The sequence below is a fragment of the Rhyacophila brunnea genome, unplaced genomic scaffold, assembly GCF_057557595.1.
Source record: "Rhyacophila brunnea isolate RB1 unplaced genomic scaffold, BYU_Rbru_1.0 scaffold_14, whole genome shotgun sequence".
Taxonomy (NCBI): Eukaryota; Metazoa; Arthropoda; class Insecta; order Trichoptera; family Rhyacophilidae; genus Rhyacophila; species Rhyacophila brunnea.
The window spans coordinates 41,239,859-41,264,895 of NW_028232796.1; the positions used below are offsets into that span (position 1 = coordinate 41,239,859).

The 25,037-nt window shown below is 31.7% G+C and overlaps 1 protein-coding gene across 3 annotated transcripts in view; it reads left to right on the forward strand.

Annotated features, from left to right (window-relative positions):
• The first annotated feature begins 206 nt into the window (after positions 1-206).
• Positions 207-25,037, forward strand: part of LOC147075984 (glutamate receptor ionotropic, kainate 2-like) — a 63,820-nt gene continuing 38,989 nt past the window's right edge. For 2 of the 3 annotated variants that reach the window (XM_085942318.1, XM_085942320.1), the window contains exons 1-2: positions 260-395; positions 7,134-7,312. In XM_085942318.1, coding sequence (XP_085798444.1) covers positions 7,207-7,312 — 106 coding nt within the window. In that variant the 5' untranslated portion in view covers positions 260-395; positions 7,134-7,206. Of the gene's footprint in view, positions 396-7,133; positions 7,313-25,037 lie in introns of all 3 variants that reach the window. The other variant, XM_085942319.1, reaches the window with a different exon arrangement.

Consider the following 25,037-nt stretch of genomic DNA (forward strand, 5'->3'; position numbering starts at 1 on the left):
ATATACAGGTTCTTGTCAATGTGCAGATTATAAATAGTGAATTCTAAATTCTATTTTCTAATTTCCCGCTGCCGACTCATTCCACTAATGTCGGAAATCAGACGGCAATTTTTGAAACTAAATCAAGTCCAAGCGAAAGTATTTATAAAAAAATTCTTGCATACTAAAATATTCGCCGGTGAAAAATTTTAGTTTGTCATTTTTCACGATGAGAACACGTCGCGTTTAACATACATTTTCAATTTTGAATTGAATGTCTCACAAAAGTATTTATTTATAATAAATTAAAACAATTTAAATGATTGTGAAGTGTGTGTTAGATAACTAATGATTTAAATATTTGTAAAAAAAGCAATCTTTATTTCTTAAGTCATTATGTTACACACGTGTTTCAAGTAAACCATTTTAGATAATAATAACAATATATAATAATATATCTTTGAATTTTTACTCTTGGTACTGATATATCTATAGTATATATATTAATTAATAAATTCTGAATGAGAAAGCTTACTCATATATATATGAAAATTAATTATATTTTGGACTTGATACAGCTAATCTCACTTACAAATCAAATTTTTGCATTAGAGTAAACGTAAATATAGAAATAAAAGTGGACTTACGACCTGAAAGAAGTCAGATCAATATAAACTTTATTGAAGTTATAATTATGTTTATTCTACAATATTTTGTACTGATCTTTCTAGCAATTTTATAATCATTATAGTATATAAAATGTAATTAGAATTCATAAGAACAAGATTATTTCAAAATCACCTAGTTAAGTTATCAACACAAGTAAAATCTATACATATATTATATATTATTATGGTAAATAAAACGCACACGTTTATATTAGTAGAAGTATCAAAAGGTCTATACAAATAATATATTAAAATATTCATATCTTATAAAATAATTACTCCATATTTTTCTGAATAAAAACTCTGCAAAAAAAATAATCTCTGGCAATATCACTTGGTCATATCCTACACATATATTGAACATACATAATAATATGTAGATAATATACGCAAAGCTGTTGAAGCCAAATATAATTCTGTAGATGATGTATCTTCTACACATTATATTTTTATTTTAGTACATATCAGTGATAGTCCATGACTTAGTCTACGGGAAATACATAATAAATAAAAAGACCATTTCGATTTCAATGATACCGGCAACAACTGGACGTAAAATCGGGCCCCTCTACCCACACAAAACCACACCACTCCACTACTGCTATCCATTGTTACTTACACACATCACCTCACCATTCTACCAATGCTATCTGACCAGTATACGTACCCGTGACTAATTGTTGCAAGCGCATTATTTTCGAGAAGTTTTATCATAACTACGGAACCCTATGTTATATTAAAATATTAAGCTCGACAAAAACTGTACAATAATGTTGTCTCAATATTGGTTGAGCAATTTTTGAGTTGTAATTGAACAAACGAACAGACAGATATTATATTTTATTATATAGTATTAAACATACATACTTTTTGAAATCACTTATGAGAAAATATATTAAAACCAGTAGAAAAATTTTTTTTTTTTGAAAAAAGTAAGATACCCAGCAGGTTTTCCTCAGAAATGTTTTTAAACATCGTGTATGTTCAATAATTAGAATGTTATATTCTTAAATCTTGAGAATTGTTCGTTGAATAAAAAAAGTACTTAATTAAATAATTGTATTATTAATGGTAGATAGATGTAATTATTTTCTACCAATTATTGATAGTTAACAACATAATCGATAATGTGTATTATACATTAAATATATAATCAATAATATTTTGTAAGGGATTTTTTATGTGCATACATAAAAAAATTACTGTTGTTTTTAACAGTTTGATTAAGATAATAATATTTTTTAAACAAAATATTAACAGATGGATAAATTATAAACTGATGTATAAATTATTATAATAATTATAATATAATAATTTATTTATTTAAATTTTATTATCACATCGCATAGTAGTTCTAAAAATAAAAATCGGCGTAAAAATGGTGTCGACGATGTGGAATTTTCGTAACAAGCGACAGCTGAGTCGACCGACAGGCTAATTTTAAAATAAGAATAATTCGTGAAACGGAAATATACAAATAAGTAACAATATTATTATGAAAGTGCTACAAAGATTGTGTTTACGAATTAATGAAATGGGAATAAAATTAATTTTTATACTTATTTAATAAACCACATTTAATTCAGACATTTAAATTAAAATATATTTTGTACATTATGTTGCCTTTAATATTAATCCAATGCAAATCGTGGTTAACATTAGGGAGTATATTATTATCAAGTTACATGGTTGTGGTGTCATGAGTGCATCAGAGCGTTTTGTTGTAATTCGTTGCATATTGAATTAATTAACTGAAAGTATCTTCATAGGTGACCACGCATTGTATCTTAAACGTAGAGCGAGTAAATTTATGCCAACAACGCTTGTGTGTGCGTGTGAAACATGGACTCTTAATGTAAGATATTACGATTAGCGCAAACCAACGGATAAGGAAGCAGACAAGAGACGATATGATAGACGTCGCTAAGTAGACGAAATGGCAATAAGCTGGACATGTCGTCCGACGAATAGACAACTGCTGTACAAATTCCGTCATATAGTAGTACCCTCTCTTCGCTTTTTTTTTCGTACCCTCGTGGCTGAGGATCGTGATCATCTTTGAATTTTGCCATCCTTTAAGTGACCAAGACTTTCCATCCCTCTCAGTCTTCCGCTTGTCTCACGGCAGAATGAATGGTGCCAGTCAGTTCTTTCACTTGGTCGCTCCAACGCGCCGACGCATTTCCTCTGCTGCGCCTACCCTGGAGGCCACCTAAACTACCAGTCTCTCCAGGTTTTTCGGTCCGCGCCGGACAATATGTCCAAAAAACTGCAGAGCCGTTCCTTTATCTGCAGTCTCTGCTCTGATGATTGACTGGTCGTCCTGTGTTCTGTCCAAGAAATAAAAAGCATTTGGTGCCAACATCACTTCTCGAAGGCATCAATTGCCTTCCACTCCATTGCCTTCAGGGTCCATGACTCGACTCCATATAAAAATATTGAGAATACCCAAGTGGTAACCAAGGGGCACTAAATGCCAACAGAGACGCCGTAAAACCCGCTGGATAGACGAACTCATCAATTTAAAAAAAAAAAGAGATAATTAGGGGAGGCCTTCATCTAGCACTGGATTGGCCCTCGCTGATGATGATAATGCTCAACTCAAACTACTACAGTTTGTCAACTTTGTCAATAATATTATCTTTAATCGTGTTAACTGTCAATACGTGGTTTACAATTATTTGTACTAATTAAATTACATACAACTAAGTGAAGTTAGTACCAACGACAAATTGTATATTATTTTAATTAATTTGTCAATATAATTTAGTTGATTGATTTTGTTATTGATTTTTTTTATTAAAAATATCTGTGAAGGTACTGGTATTGTGTTTGTTCTGTAATTTTTGTATATTATGAACCTAGTCTTATAGAAAAAAAAAACATAACGTAGTCAATTGTCAGTATTTCCATTTTTTTTAATTGTTAATAACCATGTCCTTGCTTTTTCGTACAAGGTGGTTTTTAGTAATTTTGAACAATCACTATCACCCAGCCTTTGAGAAAAACACATAAATTTTGTGTCCTCACCGGGATCGAACCCAGAACTCTCGGGTGGAAGGCCAGCGCCTTACGCACTGCACCACGAGAGCCGCATATTGTATTTCCATTATTAACAATCATATTAAGTAAACGATATGCTAACAGTTACCGAATCAATTTTATCAAGATTGTGTATTTCCATTGTGGACTGTGACAAAACTTGGACTGTGGAATAACCGTTTCACGACTTCCGTTTCCGCCTTCTATTTTCACCAAACCTTTTCTGAACAAACAACAAAAAATGAAAGTTTACTGCATTCTCTTTTTTCTAAATTTCTCATACACAGTTGGGGTCATTGTAACGTTTACCGTGGTTTGATGTTTCGGAACGAGCCCGGCTCGGTTTGGTGGAGTTTGCCGCTAAAGTTAAACTCGTAACTAAGTCTGAAACTTTTCCAGTTACACCATCCCCACTAACCCGCAAACAATAATCATATTTCAGATTTTATTCCGCTTTACAGGTGGTCTTATTTGGAAATTATCAAAAACCCCCTTTATTGGTGCTAACTTTTTTGCATTAAATTATGTGGTTTACACATTCTTAATTTAACTTTAAAAAAATCTAACTCTAACTCTAGTAATTATTATATCTTTTTTAAAACAATCGTCGATTAATAATATAAAGCATGTACCATAATTTAATATAAACATATTATCTATATAATATTTATATATATATATTAGGCTTGGACGGGTTTTAAGTATCCTTGGTCAGGAAGCTCTAGTAGATCGGGTACCAATAATTATTAGGAGTTGTAGTAGAAAATGGTAATTATTTGAAGATAATGAGTATAAACAGCGTATGTACAATATTACGTGAATAAAGTCTAACAGGTATGAATAGGTCAACAGGCAAGGTAAATTTTGGCGTCACCAGTAGTAATATTGTTAAATAGTAAATTGAGTAGGAAGGTATAGAATGCTTCGTCTTTCTCTAGTTGTTTTTTAAGCTGGGAAACCTAAGTGGGATTCTAACTATGTTATTCGAGAATTCAATTAAGAAATAACGTAAGATATTTTATAGATTGACATTTTTAAATATAATTACAATTCAAACACTTGACCGCTCAGAGTTCCATGAATAAATACCAAAATAAGTGACATGTGAGCTAAGAAAAACTTTCTTGCTGCCGGAAACGAAGGCAGGACAACTTTATACTACCTTTTAAAATGGGTGCATTTAATAATAGTAATAATGAAACTACGTTATTATAGAATGTCATGTTTTAACGGAAAATCATTAGAAAAAACCTAAACTTATTATGCTAGTAACAGTATTTAGTTTAACGTAAATGCAACCTTATTTTTGATCAATGTGTAATTATGTCACGTTTATTTATATAAAGGGGTTTCATATAATAATAATATGTTTTTAAAATTGATTAAAACTTCTAATAATATGCACTATGTAATATTGACGAAAATATAGTGTGATACAGTTAGTATGTTCTATACAGGTGTTAATTAATACATTTTATAAATGAAATTATCATAAATTTAGAAACCATACCAGTAGGTAAAATTTTAGTTAATAACCTTTTAGAGAATGTACTGTGCCTCAGTATATAATCAATTTATAGACGTGAGTATTCCTGCCTCAAATATATACGAAACACCTCAAATCTGCTTCAGTATCAACTTTACTATCCTCTTAAGTTTTCGCTAAGTAATAAATAGCAAGTGCTAAGTTACAATAAAACGAGCTTCGATTATATTTGTATGAAATTTAATATTCACTTTACCCAAAACTGTTTAGTAAGCTAATGTAGCTTTTATTAAAACGACGTATTTGCTTTGATTCAAAATATAATTAGTGATGTAGACGTGCCATGGCTCATCTTATATTAATTATACCTGTAATTCAAAAAAAAAATTGTTGATAGATTAATACAAATTAGTTCGTAATACTATCGATAGCTTTTCAATTAGATAGTCGATTTAGTAAGTTAGTTGACTGTCATAAATTCTTGTTAATTATTTGTTTTAATAAATTAAATAATACAAAATATATAGAAAACAATCCACACTGATGTAGGTGCCTAATTTAAGAAGGATCATTTTTCTATTCTTAAGAGAGCATGAAATGGCAAATGAATTTATTAATGTGCATGAATATAATTAATTTAAATGATAGTTATTATTTTTGCCGTTACCGTTAGCCAAAGAAATATTAATATATCGTATTTAATTATTTTCCATGTCTTCAATAAATGATCATTATGAAAATCAACAAACTATTAGTAAAAATAGCTGTACAATGTATTTGTGTACCATTTAATAATGTTCAACGTATAAAATCGTTCGTGATCTTTATTAAAATCTATGTTGTGTTATATTTAATTTAAAATGATATCTGAGGCACATAGACAGGTAAATTAATTATTTCTCGACATAAAGTAAAAAAAAACTATGATATCTTATTTGAAATACATCTTATTATATAGTTACAAATGAAGTTGGTACCAATATTGATTATCAATTAACGTTAGATGAATTCTAGGAATAACAAAGTTACATTTTTTGGCTGAGCTGAAAATGTTTGATTTTTACCAAAGTCATCTTACTACCAACTTTGCATCCACATAATATTATCGAAAGAAAATTAAATACACTTGTAAGTATTCCCAGGAGTCATGAATGTAAACAGGTTACTATAAAGTCCGCATTGCATTCGGATTCATTCATAATATCTGTCACACCGGACAGTTGGCAATGGATAAAATACTTTTTCGGATCCATCACTCGGAAATTATGCGAATCTCTAAAAGAGAGATTTTTCATTATTTTTCTGGGTATTTTTTTCTCAAAAGAAAATATGTTAAAAATTTCACATCAACGTGAATTAATATACTTAATATTATAATGTGTTGACCAAACACTAGTTCGTAATAATTAATATATTATGTGAATTTATTTTAAATAATAGTTAGTAAAAGACTAGGTAAATCCTTTTTCAAACTTAGGTTTGAATTTGAAATATATAAATAAATAGTAAACAAAACGGCTTTTATTCAAAAATTTATAATATATTTTTTTTAGTTAAGTTTAGTTGAAAGAGGTTTCAATTAAAAATCTGGCAAAACCTAACAAAATGTTATATAATAGTCAAATGGAACTTATTTTCACTGACCAGGCATATAAATATTCACAGTTTGAAAGTACCTTGATAAAATTTAATAATTATTTATTTATTATATTGAAAAATCGTTAAACCCATCAGTCCATAATTTACATGAAAAAACTTAATTAACTTAGTCAATTTTACTTGCAGAATAAAATTCGAGCTCGTGCGCTTTACGGTAAACGTTTAATTAACAGTCAATTAGTAAAATAATACTTCACACACATCAAAATGATATTGTCAAATAAAAACACTCAGACTCGTTTTGATTATTTTGGTTTCCCAATTTCGCTTGTGTTTAAATTTCAAATATTATTTTATAGAGTTATAATTATTATTTATGAATAAATAAATCATGATAAGTAAATGAATTAAAATAATCTAAAATAACATAAAATGAAGTGGTTACGAATTTTATTCTCGACGCAAGTGAGGAGTCTGGTCATCTTCAGCCTCTTCTTCATGATATGGCATGCCGACGGTGTGCACCACATCAAAATTGGTAAGAATCTTACTTTTAAATATCTTTAATAGTGTTAACAACCAATTCTTGGAGGAAATACACTATATTATCTAATTTAAATGAAACAATATATAATAGTTAGTCTACTTAGTTTTATTATAGTCCAGGTTTGTCCGCTTCAATGGGAATTATTGAAGATTTGGAAAAATAGTTTAATGAAATTCTAAAAAATTCTCCGTCATTATATTACAAGTAAATCAATTAAATTTACCTAACTTTTCAAAAAATATTTAATAATTTAAATGGTATTTAGTTACTTAAACTGCATAAAATGATTATAAATATTAATTTCAACGTTGCAAGTTAATAATGATGAATTTAATAAATTATGATGATGTATTGAGTTCCTCGTGCCGATCCCTCTTTATAAAGGATTTACTTGACAAATTTCTTGACAACATGCTTGCATTTGTATTTTTAATTTCTCATTAATATGCAGTTGACGCAAAAAAGGCTGATTCGCCCTTAATTCGAGACACCAGCAAAATGAGCAATAGGCGCGACCCTATTTAAATGCGTTAACTGCCAAATTAAAAGCAAACCGAGCAAAAGTTTCAATCTCCCCCGAAAGTGCTTCACGGCGTTAATCTAGAATCTGTTTCTCTTCATAATTGAGTTTATAATAAGATAAATTTGCCGGAAGAGGCCTCCCGGAAGCCTACAATAAAATAACATTTAATTTGAAGTCTTCCTGACGCGAACTCATAAAGAAGTACGCTTTAAAAATGTGTACGTATAAAACGACCGTATTACACTATATTATATACGAAAAATGTTGACTAAAAATTTGTTCGTAGTTACTACATATGGAAAAAGTGAAACTTCTTTACAAAATGATAATATAAATTATTGTGTGTTTACCTTTGTTTAGTGTACATGGCGCCTGAAGATGCCGAAAGGCGAAACCCGGGTCGCAAAAAACGACTTAAATGGAATAGTACAGAGCTTGAATCCATTAGAATTTGAATTCAAATTCCATCAAATACCTTTAGTCGATAGTATTAATATTATAAACTATTCAATTAAAACCATACTAGGCAAGCAACTTAATCATAACATAATTCTTGAATAGCCTTTAGGGCGAAGAAGATAAATGATCCCGTATCAGTATCTACCCTAGAACGGAACTGAACTGAACTGCACTTTTTTGTATTAAACGACATAATTTTGGATCAGCTATCCGATGGTCAAAAATATTAACTCTAATTTCAAATATTTTTCAAGACATCCAATTGTAAAGAATGTTAAATCCGTATTGATTTTGGAATATAAGCATATTTAAAAACTTTAATGTTGTTTAGGTATCAGTTTCTTATTATGTATTGTTATTAAGTCCACTTAGTCAAAGTAGCCGTTAAAATTAAATAATTTTAAGTATTCTTGCAAAGTTAATACGAATTTGTGACCATAATTTGTACGATTTAGATCAAAATCTATATTTCTATAAGGTTTAACTGTAGACAAATCGTTCATTTCTGTTGTCTTGATAATAATCCTTGCATACTAATGATTAAATTAGCTGCAAATAATTTCGCATTGTCGATTAATTTGTAACAAACATCAACTTGTGCACTGAAATTTATATTCCAGGACTTCAGTGAGCCTAAAATAAGTTTATATGCAATGAACCACATGTTTCCGTCATTTCTCTACAGCTTACGATCCCACTAACAACGTTCTATAATTATTACTGTCAATTATTATCATCCAAATAGCTCATAGCTAATTAGTCATATCGTTTGAATGACCCGATTCCACATAGTCAATTTTTCGAGGTTTTAAGAGTCAATTAACAATATATTTAAGGTAGGTATTGTGCGAACAAAATTTTATATTTTTTTAGAAATAAAATTGTGAGCTTTTTTGCCATAGGTACTCATCGAAGGTCCGAAAATTCCGTCCAAACTCATTGCTTAAATAACAAAATTCTTGAGATTTTCATTGTTGATTTCTCGATAAATTTCTGAAAAAAATCTTCAGAAATGCCATCAACTTTTCTCAGTATTTCTCAAGAAAAATTCTCGCGATAAGAAATCATAATCATAACCTTTGGTTCAAGAAATCTTTATATCGTATTACCTACCAAGTAGAGTTCTATTTATTTATATACTGAATATATTTTTTTTTCACAACGCACCAAAAAAAATGTAGGTTATGTTCATAATAATAATAATATTATGATATTATTTCATTTGTCATTACTGTGAAAAACTGTTACTTAAATTACTGTGAGGTGTATAATAGGTAATATGAGGCTTGTACCTCATTACCAATATGAACAAATAATGTTAAAAGACGTAATTTTCATCCACTTGATCTACGAAGCCGGGTCTACGGTGTAATATGACGATAGTAATAATATACCTTATGTTCTGAACTCAACAGCCGGTAGTCGGTAATGTCTCGGGGCTAAAAGTTAAACACAAAACATGGAAACCCCATTAAAGAACGGCCAAAGAACCCACACAAAGGGAAGGTAACTCAGTTTTAAATGGAAAGCAATTATAACATAGATACGATTATACATAGTGTAAGAGGCGTGGCATGAATAAGTTGCTCTACTATACTATTTTTTTACTCAGTTTTATTAGCTGTTTTCAAAGGCTCCGGCAATATAAATAATCGTACTTTTTATTGTACCACTTAAGATCTTATATTGTATCGAAAAGATTAATGCTTCGCGTAGTGTATGCACTCGTGGTAGTGGTGACAAGTTTTTAATCATTAGTTTTCTATAAAGCTAGTCGCTTTGTCAGAAACCAAATCAAAAAATGGTTTTGAAATAAAATTTTTGGTAATTCTACGATACTTGAATTTATTTCGAACTTAAGACGTAACGAAGCTATTTTAGTGTCGTTCTGAGGATAGGTTTATAGCCCAAAATACATGTCAATATAACGTAAATCAATTATAATAGAATTTAGGACAAAACTTCGTGTTAAAACTATTGCAATAAAATTGTATCACGTAAACGGCATTCAATTAATAAGATCACAATCCGAGTATAAAATTCAGTCAATTCAGGAAACTTAAATATTGCTTTCGCTTTGCTATTCGATTGTAATTATTTATCGTATTATAGATTATTTGTTTGTATTTTAGTTACATATTTTAAGTACATATTAAAGGAAATAAATACTACCAACCGAGGGTACTTGATTGAATTTGAATTCTAATTGATTTTTGATTTGTATTATTCTATTTGAGTCGTTTTTTACCACCTTTGTTTTGCCTTTCAGCATATTTAGGCACTATGCGCAGGCACACTCAGCAATGGTTAATTCACTCCGAATGCTCACTGATAGCGAATACATTTAATTCTCGCCTATATAATAAAATAATACAATAAAAGAAGGTAAAAACCTTATTTCCTACTAAGTAAAGGATTAAGTATATAAACATTTTTTTAATATTTAATGTGTTTCTAAAAACTCGTAGTAGATACTTAGATACTCATTATTAATATATTCAGTAAGAGCTTTGTCATTACTCATCAAAATGGAACTAGGTAATTTTTTAAAAATTTAATAAAGTTAGTTAATGAGAGAAAAAAATCACTAAATATACGTACATATTAATAATAAATAAACAATGCTAAGGTATAATCCATAATCGGTACTCTGGATGCACCAATCGCGATACCAGTTATTTACATCTTTTATCTTTATAAGCTATTTATACGTACTTAAAGACTATTTTTTTTAAATATATAATTAATATATTTAATATAAATAAATTAATATTACAACTCGTATAGTTTTGTGATAAAAATTTCATTTACATGCGAAACCAAAAAAATATGTATTGTTTCAAATATAAAGTTTATAGTACACTATTGCAATGTTCTCTAATAGAGATTCTTTCGAATTAGATTAGTATGTTAGGGATATAAGTAGGTTATGGTTAATCATATTATGAAGGGTAGGCTTTGTGTAAACTTCTCATTGTGAAAAACGTTAATGTAATGAAAATAAATGGCCTATTTGTATGGAACTTCCAAGTTATTTTTCTTACTTATTGTGTTACCTAATAATTTATCTTCGTGCGGAGAAGGTTAATGGTTAATTTTAAAAAGACCTTAAAACGGAAGCGCCATACAGCTTAATGTAGGTACTATTTATAGTAGTGGAAATATTACTAAAACTGAAAGTTGAATACGTTTATTGGCAAAACCTTTTTCGAAAAATCGTAATGCAGTGGTGTCACAGTTTTATCAACATATAAACAAATAAAATTAAAATAAATCTTTTGAGTATTTATACTAGCCAGATGTGTAACTATTGTTCGTATTCTACCAAAGCCAACGATATTCAGGTAATGACACTAAATGACGAGTTCCGATGGTATTGCTAGTTACTGCTTAACCTCGAATGGTATGTGATAACCTGTTAACACCAAATGAAGATTTTCGATTACATATTTCATTCATATTAATTAGCTTATCATTTACCACTTACCATTTTACAACAAAACAGTTTGCAATATTGTATTCGAAGGACTAGCGATAACTAGCACTACGATCGAAATTCACACTTTCATGCTGCGGGTTGAATCTGTAAATTTTTACACCGCGCTGCAGTAGTATAATGCAACGCTTTGTAGCCATTTTAGAAGTTGTAGTTATTTAATATTGGTAATCGTCCACGATAGCTCAGATGTTAACGTATCCGCTTGGTAAGTCGAGAGTCTCGGGTGCGAATCCCGAGTCTGTCAAAAATAATGTGTTTTTCAATGTGTATTTGAACCCATAGTATGGACTTAATAGGTTGAGCAAAAAACTGACATCCATTTCTAGTACAAAAAATGTTACGATACCTCTCCGTAAGGCAGCCAAGAACCACACCAGATTGTAGAGCCAATGAAAAAAAAAATATTTTCGTAATAACATTATTCACAGCCACTATGCTGAAATACTTGCCTCTACTTTTGAGGGTTGTTGGTCGCAGTTTCAAGTTCTATGCCTGTAAATATGTACAATTTGTTTTTTTATGTTTTATAGGTAAAATCCAGGACATCGAACCAGTGGTATCGTAAATTACTAACAAGTCCGCCAAGATCCATACCATAGTTTAGACTTGTAGAGTGTAGTCGGAAAACTAATTAATAACATGTTTTTCTATGATTGGTTATTATAATATATTCATTGTACGAATTGTAATAATAATCATACGCATATATATACATCATATTGTATAGGTACATAATATTACAGTACGTACTTCCCTACTTAGCATATTTTTTAAGCATTGTTTATTTTCCATGAATGTGTATATATACCTATTTTATGTATGGTTAGTATAACAAAAACAACTTTGATAATAAAATGTTGTATGTCAAAATATTGGATATTGGCCAAAGCGACAAGTCGTTCTATATTTCAGTGTACCCATAGCTTATGCCAGGAATTCATAACACTACATAACAATTACAATATATTGTTTATATAAAAATAAAATTTAAACGAATAATCATTGATAGTTTGAAATATAGTTTAATTCCTCTTTTCATCTCGATTCGACTGTTACTCTGTATGCCGTCTTTTAATCGAAAATAATATCTTATATTTTTTTATCTCCACCATATTCATTGAGGGTCTTAAAGATGATTACTAAAAATGTGAGCATCCAAGCTGAGCATATTTGCCTTTAATCTACTGGTGGGTTTATAATTATTGAAGCAGTACATATTTGTTGTTAAAAAATCCAGTTTTTAGTTTTCTCATAGGTAGTGAATAATATGCCTGTATTTTTAGAACTTGCCTTTGGAGTATTCCATCATTACGTATTATATGTGCCCATAATATCCTAAGCCAGAAACCCTACAGGAGGTGGAGAGGTAAGGTGGTGTGAAATTTGCGAGGAGTCTACGAGGAATTGTTCAACATATACATAAATTAGAAAATTCCCATACTACCCATTATAGTAATTTTTTGGCTTTCCTTATCTCTAAAAGTAAATCGGCAGCATTTTTTTTTACATTTATACCTCGAAATCGGCTACTACAAATACTAAATGTGTGAATGTGGCATTTCCTATGAGTTTTACGCCTAAGGATTTGTCGGTTAACTGATATCTTGAAAGCCTTTATATTGTATTATTTATTATACTTGTCATGGAAAAGGATTTAATGGGGGTTAAGGAAGGATGGGATCAGGAACGGGATATAGGATAGGGATAGGTTTGGGGATATAGGAATAAGCATGAGACTCGGGGAAATTGGATGCAGGGTCGTGGATGGTTTGACTTATTGCCTCTATGACCTCAGTTACCTGTCCGGCTACTACACTCATTCGTTGGATGTTCCTGTATAATAATAAAGTACATAAAGATGGAATAAATATAAGTATCTCGGATTGAGCGCCACTCTATGATGATGCATAGAGACAATAGTGATAAGGAAAATTAAATGAAAAGCAAGTAGAGAAATTTCAACAATTGTATATTAATAAATAAGATAACTTGCGGGCTACAGTGTATAAAAATGTATAATTACTTAAGTGATTCACGAGCACCTAATGCGATACAATATTTAAATAAATAAGAACAAAAACCCAAAAGCTAATTCGAAACAAAGACTACTTCGGTGGACCGTAACATAAATGAACAATAAATACCAATTATACAAAAGGCTCTCCAGCCTTTTCGCTGCCCTCGATTCCTTCCAGGACGGAATCGAGGAGTGCGTCTTCAAACGTGTGGGGACCGTGGAGTTCCTCCGATCTCCTGGCGTGGGGGGACGTCCTTCGGATGACCATCGTCCACGTCTCCAAAACGTCAGGAAATCGAAAGCCCTGTGCCCAGGGTCCGAGGCTCGGAACTGGCCAAGACGTCTGCTTCCTTCGAACGATCAAGACTGAGAGCTCGACTCCCGCTTCGCCTTCGTGTAACAAGCCCGCTATCTCCTATAGCGCCGGAAATAGTGTCACGAACTCCGTACCAACTATCCCGTGCGCAGGCGCAATCCGGTCGTACTTTTTGCGTAGTGTTGCCCTCGTAAAGACTTCCTTGACTTAGTGTGTTATGTTATAAAATAACATGACATTACCTCCAACCTCGGTAAGAGAAGGACAAGCCATAACGAGGACTTCGACTGTCAACTTCTCGGGGGGATCTTCTGATAGCATCAATCCTCCCAGGGGTTGGGCATCATGGACGGCATGCTTAGAGATAGCGCGGCTACAGGCGAAGCGAAGGAGACATATAGATGTAATTTCCACTCTGTTATTTGGTGACAGAGGGAGAGGCTTATGAAGAATCCAAAAAACGAAGAAGATTATTTGCTGAAGAGTGAAGAGCTGGGAGAGGTCTCGTAGATTTACCCTACCTAACCGGTCCACCAATAAGTTATAAATTTTGAAAAAGATCTAATAAATATAAAAACACCTAAGCTCGTGTATATAGAAATATATAAAATATTATAATTTATCACAGATAATTCACATCAAAACAAATAGTGGGGATTCAACCCAGCAGTGTAAAACTGCAATATTTAGAATATATAAAAATTGATTTGGATAAAGCTTCCAAAAAGATAGGAAGAGTTGTATAATAATTATTAATTTGAAAAGATTTGATATCAGTATAAAAAATTGAAATAATAGCCAAAAAATTTACATAAATGCACCTCAGATAATAATAATATATGAAATGGTATAATAAATTAATATATTGTATATAAATGAATTAATATTTTGGTTCAAGAAATTTAATTCAATTCATTAAATTGATAAAATTGCAGAGATAGTATAATATAATAAAGTAATTAATAGAAATTAAAATTGCTTCCATAATTTGAGTAATAATATAAGCATTGAGTAATTAAGTTGAAAATAATAATAGATCAATGAATGATTTAATAGATTGATTTCGAATAATATTAAGTTATTGAAAAAAAGATGAACCTTTAATAGTTGGCAAAAGTTATAAAGTGCACAAAGCAAAAAATATAAATTCTCAATCGTATATGCCGAGGTTTTTGGCAAGTATACATAATAAAAAATAATAAATACAATAAATTCACCAACTTGGTTCGAACAAATAACATACTAATTAATAAACAATGAGTGCCAGTTTGCTTTTGCGTGAGGGCGAGTTAATCGGAAAGTAATAAATACTGTGCGTCAAGCACCGTCCGAACATTTAAAAAGAACATTACTAAAATATACTACTTTCAGATGTCTAATCTGAATAAAAATAACAGTGTGGCTAACAACCAACAGCTGTGATGTGGATTCTCTGTTAAGCCTGTAAGAAACAAATGACGTGTGATGGTATTCCAAGCCATGGTCCGGATCCAAGCAGCGCTCCAACAAATAAAATGACGCGAACAAGGAGAAAACTAAGCTAGAAAGAAATTCCTAGTACAAAATGTAAAAATTAATTAAATAAATTAATTCATTAAATATTAATCGACGACTTTAGTATACTAATTTAAGATCTACAATTGCTTTGCGAGACGTCGCAAACCCCAACAAACAAGGTTCGTACTTCGAGACTACCCTAGGATGATGAACTAACCTAACCACACCCTAAATGCTAGAATCCGCTAAACCCCGCAAAGCAAGAGACCTCCGGTGACGTACGTTCCTTTCCGGTTGCAAATGTTCCAGCCCCAGGCTTTGCGAACTCTGAGTCCGGAACCCATCAGAAACGGACCTCCCAGATACAGAAAAAAAACAAAACAATTCTACGGAGCACCACAAGAAAACCAAGCAACGACGAGGAAACCATGAACACATCGGAAACTAAACGTAATTAAAAGAACAACATGGTTCGCAACTGGTCCGACATTCAAGTTGGGGCTGCAAAAAATAAAAAATGAAAGGCTAAAGAGATCGTATAATAACGTCCACTTTCTTCCCTCAAGGAATTTTGATAAGTAGGTTGATTTCCTTCATACAGTCCAGGCCGCTGCACAACATCATCAGTGTTGACAGACGATCGCTTCTATTATTTGCATCACGCCTGCCAACTCACCACCATAAACATCAGAGTGCGGTGGAATCCACACAATCAGCGGCAGATTCCAACGCCAAAAAGAGAGGGGACTAACGGGACCGTCTTCAGCACCGATAGTTCAACCCAAATACCAAGAGGGTTGACTGCTAGAGAAAAAAAATCAGACGCGTCCGAGGAACATCTTCGGCACCCCGGATCACTAAAACACACCGGACAGTAGTGAGACACCTTCAGTTCCCACGACTTCCAAGGAGCTAGCAGCCAACAAATAATAATAAAATCTCCCCGCAACCTGTACCGACAAAGATACATTGAACAGAACAAGTATAACCAATCACTACAATCAATAAAAAAAATATATTATAAAAATAGCAAACAAAACCGTCACGCAAAAACAAGTACAAAGGCAACTGGTATAAATAAAGATCACACGATCACCAGCGCGATGTACTTAATTAGACAATTGTAGGTAATTTTAAATATAGATATTATATCACTAGGTAACTAAACTGACAGGCCTTCCAAACGCTAAGACAGCGGTTGCGTCTTCCGGGAACACCATAACTCTCATCCTGGCACTATGGTAGTATTTAGAACTATGCTTGTTTACCAAAAGTTGGTCCAGATGCTGAATGTGTGGTATTAATTGAGTAGGCCTCCTTCCCGAAAGGTCTGCAACCACCACCTTTGCGATGGACGTTCACCGAACAAGGGTGTATTGCCATGTGCAGGAAAGAAGTCAGTAACTGAAATAGTTTACCATAGGTGAGTAAAAATTCACAAAGAAATTGAAATAAAGAAATATAGAATTTTATAATAGAAAATATTACTCAATGACATAATATATGTATAAAAATTTGCGATAATTAATTCGATAAAAAGAAAATCAATCCAAAAAAGAAGCTTGTAAAAGAGCAAAAATAATAATTATAATTTATAAATATCTGAGGTGTGTAATAGACAAAAGACCAAACAGTACAAAATTCCTTCACAAAAAAAAATTGAATATTAATAAATAGGCATTATTAAAATGCGGCCCTGACAAAATTCCAAATAATTTGTTGAGTGTGACTAGCACGGAAACACACCTTTCCATAATAATAAAAGAAAAAATATTTGACAGAGTGTATGTCATAATGAATGAAGGTTTGATAACTCCTAAAGGTTTCAAACATAGTTGATAATAAATTAAATATCAGCATTGTAAAATATTGCCCAGTAAAATAAGCATGCTAAACAAGCAAAAAAAATTAATCAATTATTAAATTCAGGTTAAATTGAAAGAAAAAATAATTTAGTTATTTCAAATGGAAATGTAATTAAATATCCAATTCAAGATTGTATTTGAAAGAAAAATATTTTAATACTCAAAGAAAATTTTTAAATCTCAATGAAAGAGAATATTCAAAATTAAAATGTACTCTAAATGCATATATGGAAGTTTTAAATAATAATTATTTATTTATATAAAAAAATTGCAAAATCAAAAAGAATGTAATTAATAATTTAAGTGAAAGTAAATTGAATGTTTATGAATAATAAATAGCGGATGCTAGGATTTGAAAAGAGAAAAAAAAGAATTTAAAAATATTAATTAATGTTAGCTTATATGCTTTTTTAAAAAATTAGGAGAGGACGGAAAGTTGCATATAGTTGAGTGAAAGCATCTAGAATGAAATCAAAAAGCTTTAAAAAAAATATGTCTTTAAATTAGAAAGGATTGACAGGAGAGAAAAAATTAAATTGATTCAAAAAAATATGTAGACGGAAGTTTTATATAGGAATTAAGAAGGAAAATTTTATTAAAAATATTCACCTGTAAAAATAATTAATTATGTATAATAACTAATCATTCCCACGAAAGAACAGAATCTTGAAATTAAATATTTCAAATAAATTCTATGAAGGTGTCATCTAGCGACCGCAAATGTAAGCGCGCTTGACGTTTTAACGTAAACAGAAATCAATTTGAAATATGAATATTGAATAGGAATTAAAAATGACTAAATCTATTTTAATGAACGAAAGATTACTTCAATTTTATCGATAATGAACGCGAAATTAATAATTTCAATTGTCTACATTATAAAAAAGAACAGATTTGAAAAACTAATATCGAACTGTCAGACAAGTAAGAAAAAACAATGTAAAAAAAAAAAAAAAAAAAAAAACATAATCCGAAATAAATGTATTCTACCGTCGCAAATAATTAATTGTAATAGCAAAATAAAATGAATAGAAAGTTAATAATTAAGAAGAAATGAATTCAGAATAATTTAGTGTCAAATTTTAACAAGAATGAAAATAAATCACTCAAATAATCGATGACAGCGCGACTGCCGACTAAAATGAAAGACCCGATAATGATTTTATTCGAGATATAGAAATTATTAATTATTCACAATATAGAAATGGAACGAAAGGACCTTTTGTAAACTCCATTCCATAATAAGGTTCATCCAGCTGTCCAATTGATTTGGTGTTACATCCACATAGTATGTTTCAATCCAATGGTTCTGTCAAATTTGAGGTTAATAATTCTTGTCATCCAGTAGGTATATAAATGTTCATGTCGATCTCGTCCAAGTTTGACATCCTTCCTTCTCCTTTGAACTTTATTAAATCACTTTTAGCACCATACTAAACATAAAACAAACTTTTTGCTGAAACAATCAATGGTTAACACAAATTCCGATGCCCAAATATTGACATTTCCATACCAATAATGTGGGTATCACATAAATTATAGAAGAAATATGTATTGATGATGAATGTGCAAATTGTATTTCAAAATTAGGTGTAAACCATATATAACACTCTTAATATTAATTTGCGAAGGAATAATTGTAACTTACAACACAAAATTAAATAAATTCCACAAGGACAATGATAAAATTGACGTATTGATCTCTATCATTTAAATCGCCATTCTGCGCATACCGCATAGACTAGTCCGACGTCTCTTGCAAGTACCGCGTAAGTCAATAAAAGACTATATAAATATATGAAAAATATAACACACATAGTTACGACCACCGAACCAGAAAAATTTAAGAAAAATATAACGCAAATAATACGTTTTAATTTGTCATTAATTAATTTACAAGTTATAAGAAATAGAATAATTATCAAAGTGCGTCTAAAATCACGCCCGATACGGATTCGTTTGCAACTCCACGACGGTAAACCAAAAAATTCCAAAAGTGAGCCGGCAAAAATCAGTGTAATTAGAACTAATGACTCTGAAAACAAAATACCGTTACGGTAACAATTATTGTATGAAATCGTGATTAGCAAAATTTAAAGTTTTATTAACGGAACAAATAAAATTTAGAATATTAGGACAAAATAACGAACGAGTTCACAATCCGAAACAAATAACTGTAGTCTTTGGGAGGTAAGTCATCGTGTTTTGGAAAAGAAATATTCAAAAAGAAACACGATGCTTGTTGGGTGCCAATGTCATGGAAAAGGATTTAATGGGGGTTAAGGAAGGATGGGATCAGGAACGGGATATAGGATAGGGATAGGTTTGGGGATATAGGAATAAGCATGAGACTCGGGGAAATTGGATGCAGGGTCGTGGATGGTTTGACTTATTGCCTCTATGACCTCAGTTACCTGTCCGGCTACTACACTCATTCGTTGGATGTTCCTGTATAATAATAAAGTACATAAAGATGGAATAAATATAAGTATCTCGGATTGAGCGCCACTCTATGATGATGCATAGAGACAATAGTGATAAGGAAAATTAAATGAAAAGCAAGTAGAGAAATTTCAACAATTGTATATTAATAAATAAGATAACTTGCGGGCTACAGTGTATAAAAATGTATAATTACTTAAGTGATTCACGAGCACCTAATGCGATACAATATTTAAATAAATAAGAACAAAAACCCAAAAGCTAATTCGAAACAAAGACTACTTCGGTGGACCGTAACATAAATGAACAATAAATACCAATTATACAAAAGGCTCTCCAGCCTTTTCGCTGCCCTCGATTCCTTCCAGGACGGAATCGAGGAGTGCGTCTTCAAACGTGTGGGGACCGTGGAGTTCCTCCGATCTCCTGGCGTGGGGGGACGTCCTTCGGATGACCATCGTCCACGTCTCCAAAACGTCAGGAAATCGAAAGCCCTGTGCCCAGGGTCCGAGGCTCGGAACTGGCCAAGACGTCTGCTTCCTTCGAACGATCAAGACTGAGAGCTCGACTCCCGCTTCGCCTTCGTGTAACAAGCCCGCTATCTCCTATAGCGCCGGAAATAGTGTCACGAACTCCGTACCAACTATCCCGTGCGCAGGCGCAATCCGGTCGTACTTTTTGCGTAGTGTTGCCCTCGTAAAGACTTCCTTGACTTAGTGTGTTATGTTATAAAATAACATGACATACTAGCTGAGCCAGCTGGCTCTCGCCAGTCTGTCTCGCTAGGTCTTGCAGACAGCTTTTCGTCATAATGACATGGTGTTGGATTTTAATATAATTGTAAAGTATGTATAGACGGCGCCATAGTTTTCCCTTATAGTTTTACGTCAGACATTTTGACATTTCGCTTGTTAGTTTTGCGATTTGCATGTCGTCACTGCCAATACAAATTTGGAGTCATATGCGTAGTCTATTCTGGAGTCAGGCCTTCACAATATTACCTGACACCACTACAGGCTGCTAGGCCTAGCAGAACAGCTGGCAATCAACGATTGCTACCATTGACATTTTAATTTTATTACATTATATGTGTAGGTGTGTGCATTTAAATATGATAAATAATTATACATCTCATTCATTCGAATATACAGCAATATTGATTATCATTAAAAGCGATCCAATATATCCCAATAGTAATCTCTTTCGGGTCCCATTTACATAATAGAAAAAGATAAGTAGCATTAAAAACAAATTTAAACATTGTTTTGTTTCATTGTCTATAAAAAATAAATGCTTGCAGCCATAGAATAATATTTAAAAATCAAATTTTGAATTCAAAATTAACCTTAACCAATATAGTTTCCCTATGCGGGACATTTATATCGAGACAAATGTTGATAAATAAGAAAGCAATACATATTATATCTGAGAGGAATAGACCAATTTTGATAATAATAGGAATTTATAAAACCTAAAAATGTGGAATCAGCTTAAAGAGGCCTTCATCCAGCAGTGGATTGATGACGATAATGACGATATAAATAGGTTGGTATATAAAATCACAAATTTTAAAAAAAATATAGCAGTTTATATGACTAAGAAGAGTAGAATTAGGTTGGCATAACCTTCATCCAGCAGTGGATTGATCATGGTTGATGATGATAATGACGATATTATGAATGGGTAAATATAGTATCAGCAATTTTGATAAATATAGCAATTCATATGATCGACAGAAATACAAACAACTTAGAAAGGCCTTCATCCACTAGTGGATTGATTCAGGCTCATGATGGTAATGGCAATTTAAATAGATATAATATCACCAATTTTGATAAATACAGCAATTCAAATGATATAAAGGAGTAGAATCAGGCATGGGTGGCCTTTATCCAGCAGTGGATTAGTTCAGGTCGATGATGATAAGGACCATAGAAATAGGTATAATATCACAAATTCGGTAAACCTATATAGTAGTAGAGTCAGATTGCGGAACCCTTCATCCAGCAGTGGATTGATCGTGGTTGATGATGATGACGATATGAGTATGTAGATAAATATAACATCACCGATTTTGATAAATACAGCAATTTATATGACAGAAAGGAGTATAATCAGGCTATGGGAGGCCTTTATCCAGCAGTGGATAGGTTCAGGTCGATGATGATAAGGATGATAGAAATAGGTATAATATCACAAATTCGTTAAACCGATAGTCGTAGAATCACGTTACGGAACCCTTCATCCAGCAGTGGATTGATGATGATGATGAAATTCAAGACTATCAAGAATACAATCAACGTAGAGAGGCCGTCATCCAGCAGTGGATTTATTAAGGCTCGTGATACGATAAAAATGGCATTATAAATATAGATAGTATAATATCACTGATTTCCATGTGTAAGTAAGGAGTAGAATAAAGCTGAGGAGGCCTTCATCCAGCAGTGGATAGGTCCAGATTAATGATGATAAAGATGGTAAAAATAGGTAGATATTATACAATATCACACATTTTGTTAATTATAACAATTCGTATTAATTTATTTCATTGTTTGCAATGGCAACTTAATATGACTATATCTATGGAAATTAGTAGCCTAGGTAATTATTCAATAAAAAAAATAGTGCGTAAACAGCCACAAAGAAGTATTTAAAAAAAAAACAAATTTGTTATTAATAATTAATAGAAAACTCATCTTACAATAAAAATGTCTTAATTGAAATTGATTATTTAACATGCTAATAGAAATGTCACATTTTTTCGATTAATTCTGAAAATTCTAAATTTGAATTCTGACACGTCAAATGAACTTGTTTTGCGAAAGAAAACAAATGACAATCTAAGTCTATTAGTTTGACAGATAAAAAGCAGTGACATGGTTTTAGATTATATTTTCGTAGTAATTAGTGAGGAAAGATGTATTTATTTCTTGTAGCACGCCAATGTGCTACTTACAGATTTGAATAGTTTGATGGAATATTAATTCTGATTTGTGAAATATCGATTATATAAAAAGTATTAAGTGACAATATAATCAATCTGCCGTAGATGGCTAGCAAGATGCGAAAATGTATGGTGACGGATGTAAAACGCGATTTAAAAACGATATTATCTGTGATTGTATCGAGTTATATCAAATTTGTGCCCGATTCAAATGGAAGTAGATTCGGGACTCTAAAAATTGAAGTGAATTCCTTTAATAATCAACAAAACGGTGTTTAAATAAAAAAGTTGACGTATTTTCCAAAATCTCTTAGGATAATAATATATAGGAGATTCTGTATAAAAGAGTTTATAACTTCACATTATATGGAAGATAAGAAGGATAATAGAGAACCCAAATACCGTTTCCGTATGTGTAACATCTTATTTCCGTATTTTAGTCGTCTATTTAATTATTTTAGAAACAAAGTATTTATTTACTATTCCTGTTTGATAGTAATTTACATTTTCGTTGGTTGCATACTTCTGCTCGGCCAATATATTTCTAAATATATTTTTATGCCGCTTATTTCCCTGGAGTTTGGTCCATCGCTCTGCTCTCTACCGAAACGAAACAATCACAAACTTTTTAATTCTTTCAATTAATTGTTATTGCGGGCTTTTCCTAATGGCGTTTCAGACATCTTTAATGCTATTTACGTACATGTAATATATAATGGCTTGTACAATATTACATGTATTCAGTACAATTATATTACTAAAAACTTACTTAGAGTAATTTCTACCGACGCAATCATTCCACATAATATATTATATTATACACTAACGAACGCCCACGACGTCGTTCGCGTCAACTACAGAAAGAACGTGTAGACAAGTAGACACAATGAAGAAGTATAATGATTTAATTTTAATATTTTTAATTCTTCACCCCATATTATTACAAGTGTATTATTTTGTGAAATTTTTTTTTAGATATCAAAAATCTAGATGAAGGTCCACAATAGCCGAGCGATTACGTGACAGGCTTATAATGTCGATAAACACGGTTATATGTAAATTGTACGTATTACATTTCACCGTAGCACAGTTTGTCGTGAGCCTTTTTATCGGAAAGAGATGACCATAATATATACTATACCGTCGACTCTGATTTTGGCAAAATTCATGAATAATTCAAGAATGAAAACCTAACCTAACAAATTTAATAATCCAGTATATCGGCTATTTTCAAAATTTGTTTGCCGTGGCTTCCTGTAAACAAACAAGAACAGTGTTTTATTTGGACATGAATTTTATCTCAGTAATATACGACCATATATTTCCGATACATTTCACGGTGAAGTGTGATACGGCGAACTGCATACGTACAAATTTTAGGACACGGATAAACGCAGGCTCCCTGGAGTCCCGGTCTGGAACACTTTCATGTTATTTTTCAATGTGTGTTTAGACTCAGTGTGCAAGCCTAGTATGATGAGCAAGTATTTAATACATATTCGTTTCTCATAACAATAAAAATCTTTTAATACAACCTTCACCCTGAGAAGGACTATGATCTTCTTAGGATCGGACATGGTATAAAAAAAAATTTTTTCACGTATTGACGTATTTATACGTAATGACATTAGTGTAGAGAAGTAACAGTATAGTTAGTAATATAATTTAAGCAATTAAAAGCACCCAGGCTTTGAGATAATCATTTAAATATATTGTGACCTCATCGGGAATCAAGCCCTGGATAAGAGACGAGAACTTTATGTACTGGACTATGAGGAACTGGACTACCTATATGCTAATCGATCATTCTCTCACTTCAATATCTCGTCCATCGACATGGTTAATATTATCATACATTTAACCACTCAATCAGTAGTTTATAAACATCGTGTGCTGGTGAATCAACGTAAGTATCTATATATCACTCGTGAATGATTTACCTATACCTATCCTCACAAAATGTATTAACAGAACCCAAGTAATATTTTTTGTAATCGTTATTATTACTCTTACAAGAAGAACATACTCGTATCATGCATATCACATATGCTATACTTGGTAGGCGGACCATATAGCAAGAATAGACCGTACCTAACAACCGATGAGCATACTAGACAGTAAACTGGATGGTCGGAGGCTTTAACTTTAGTTGTT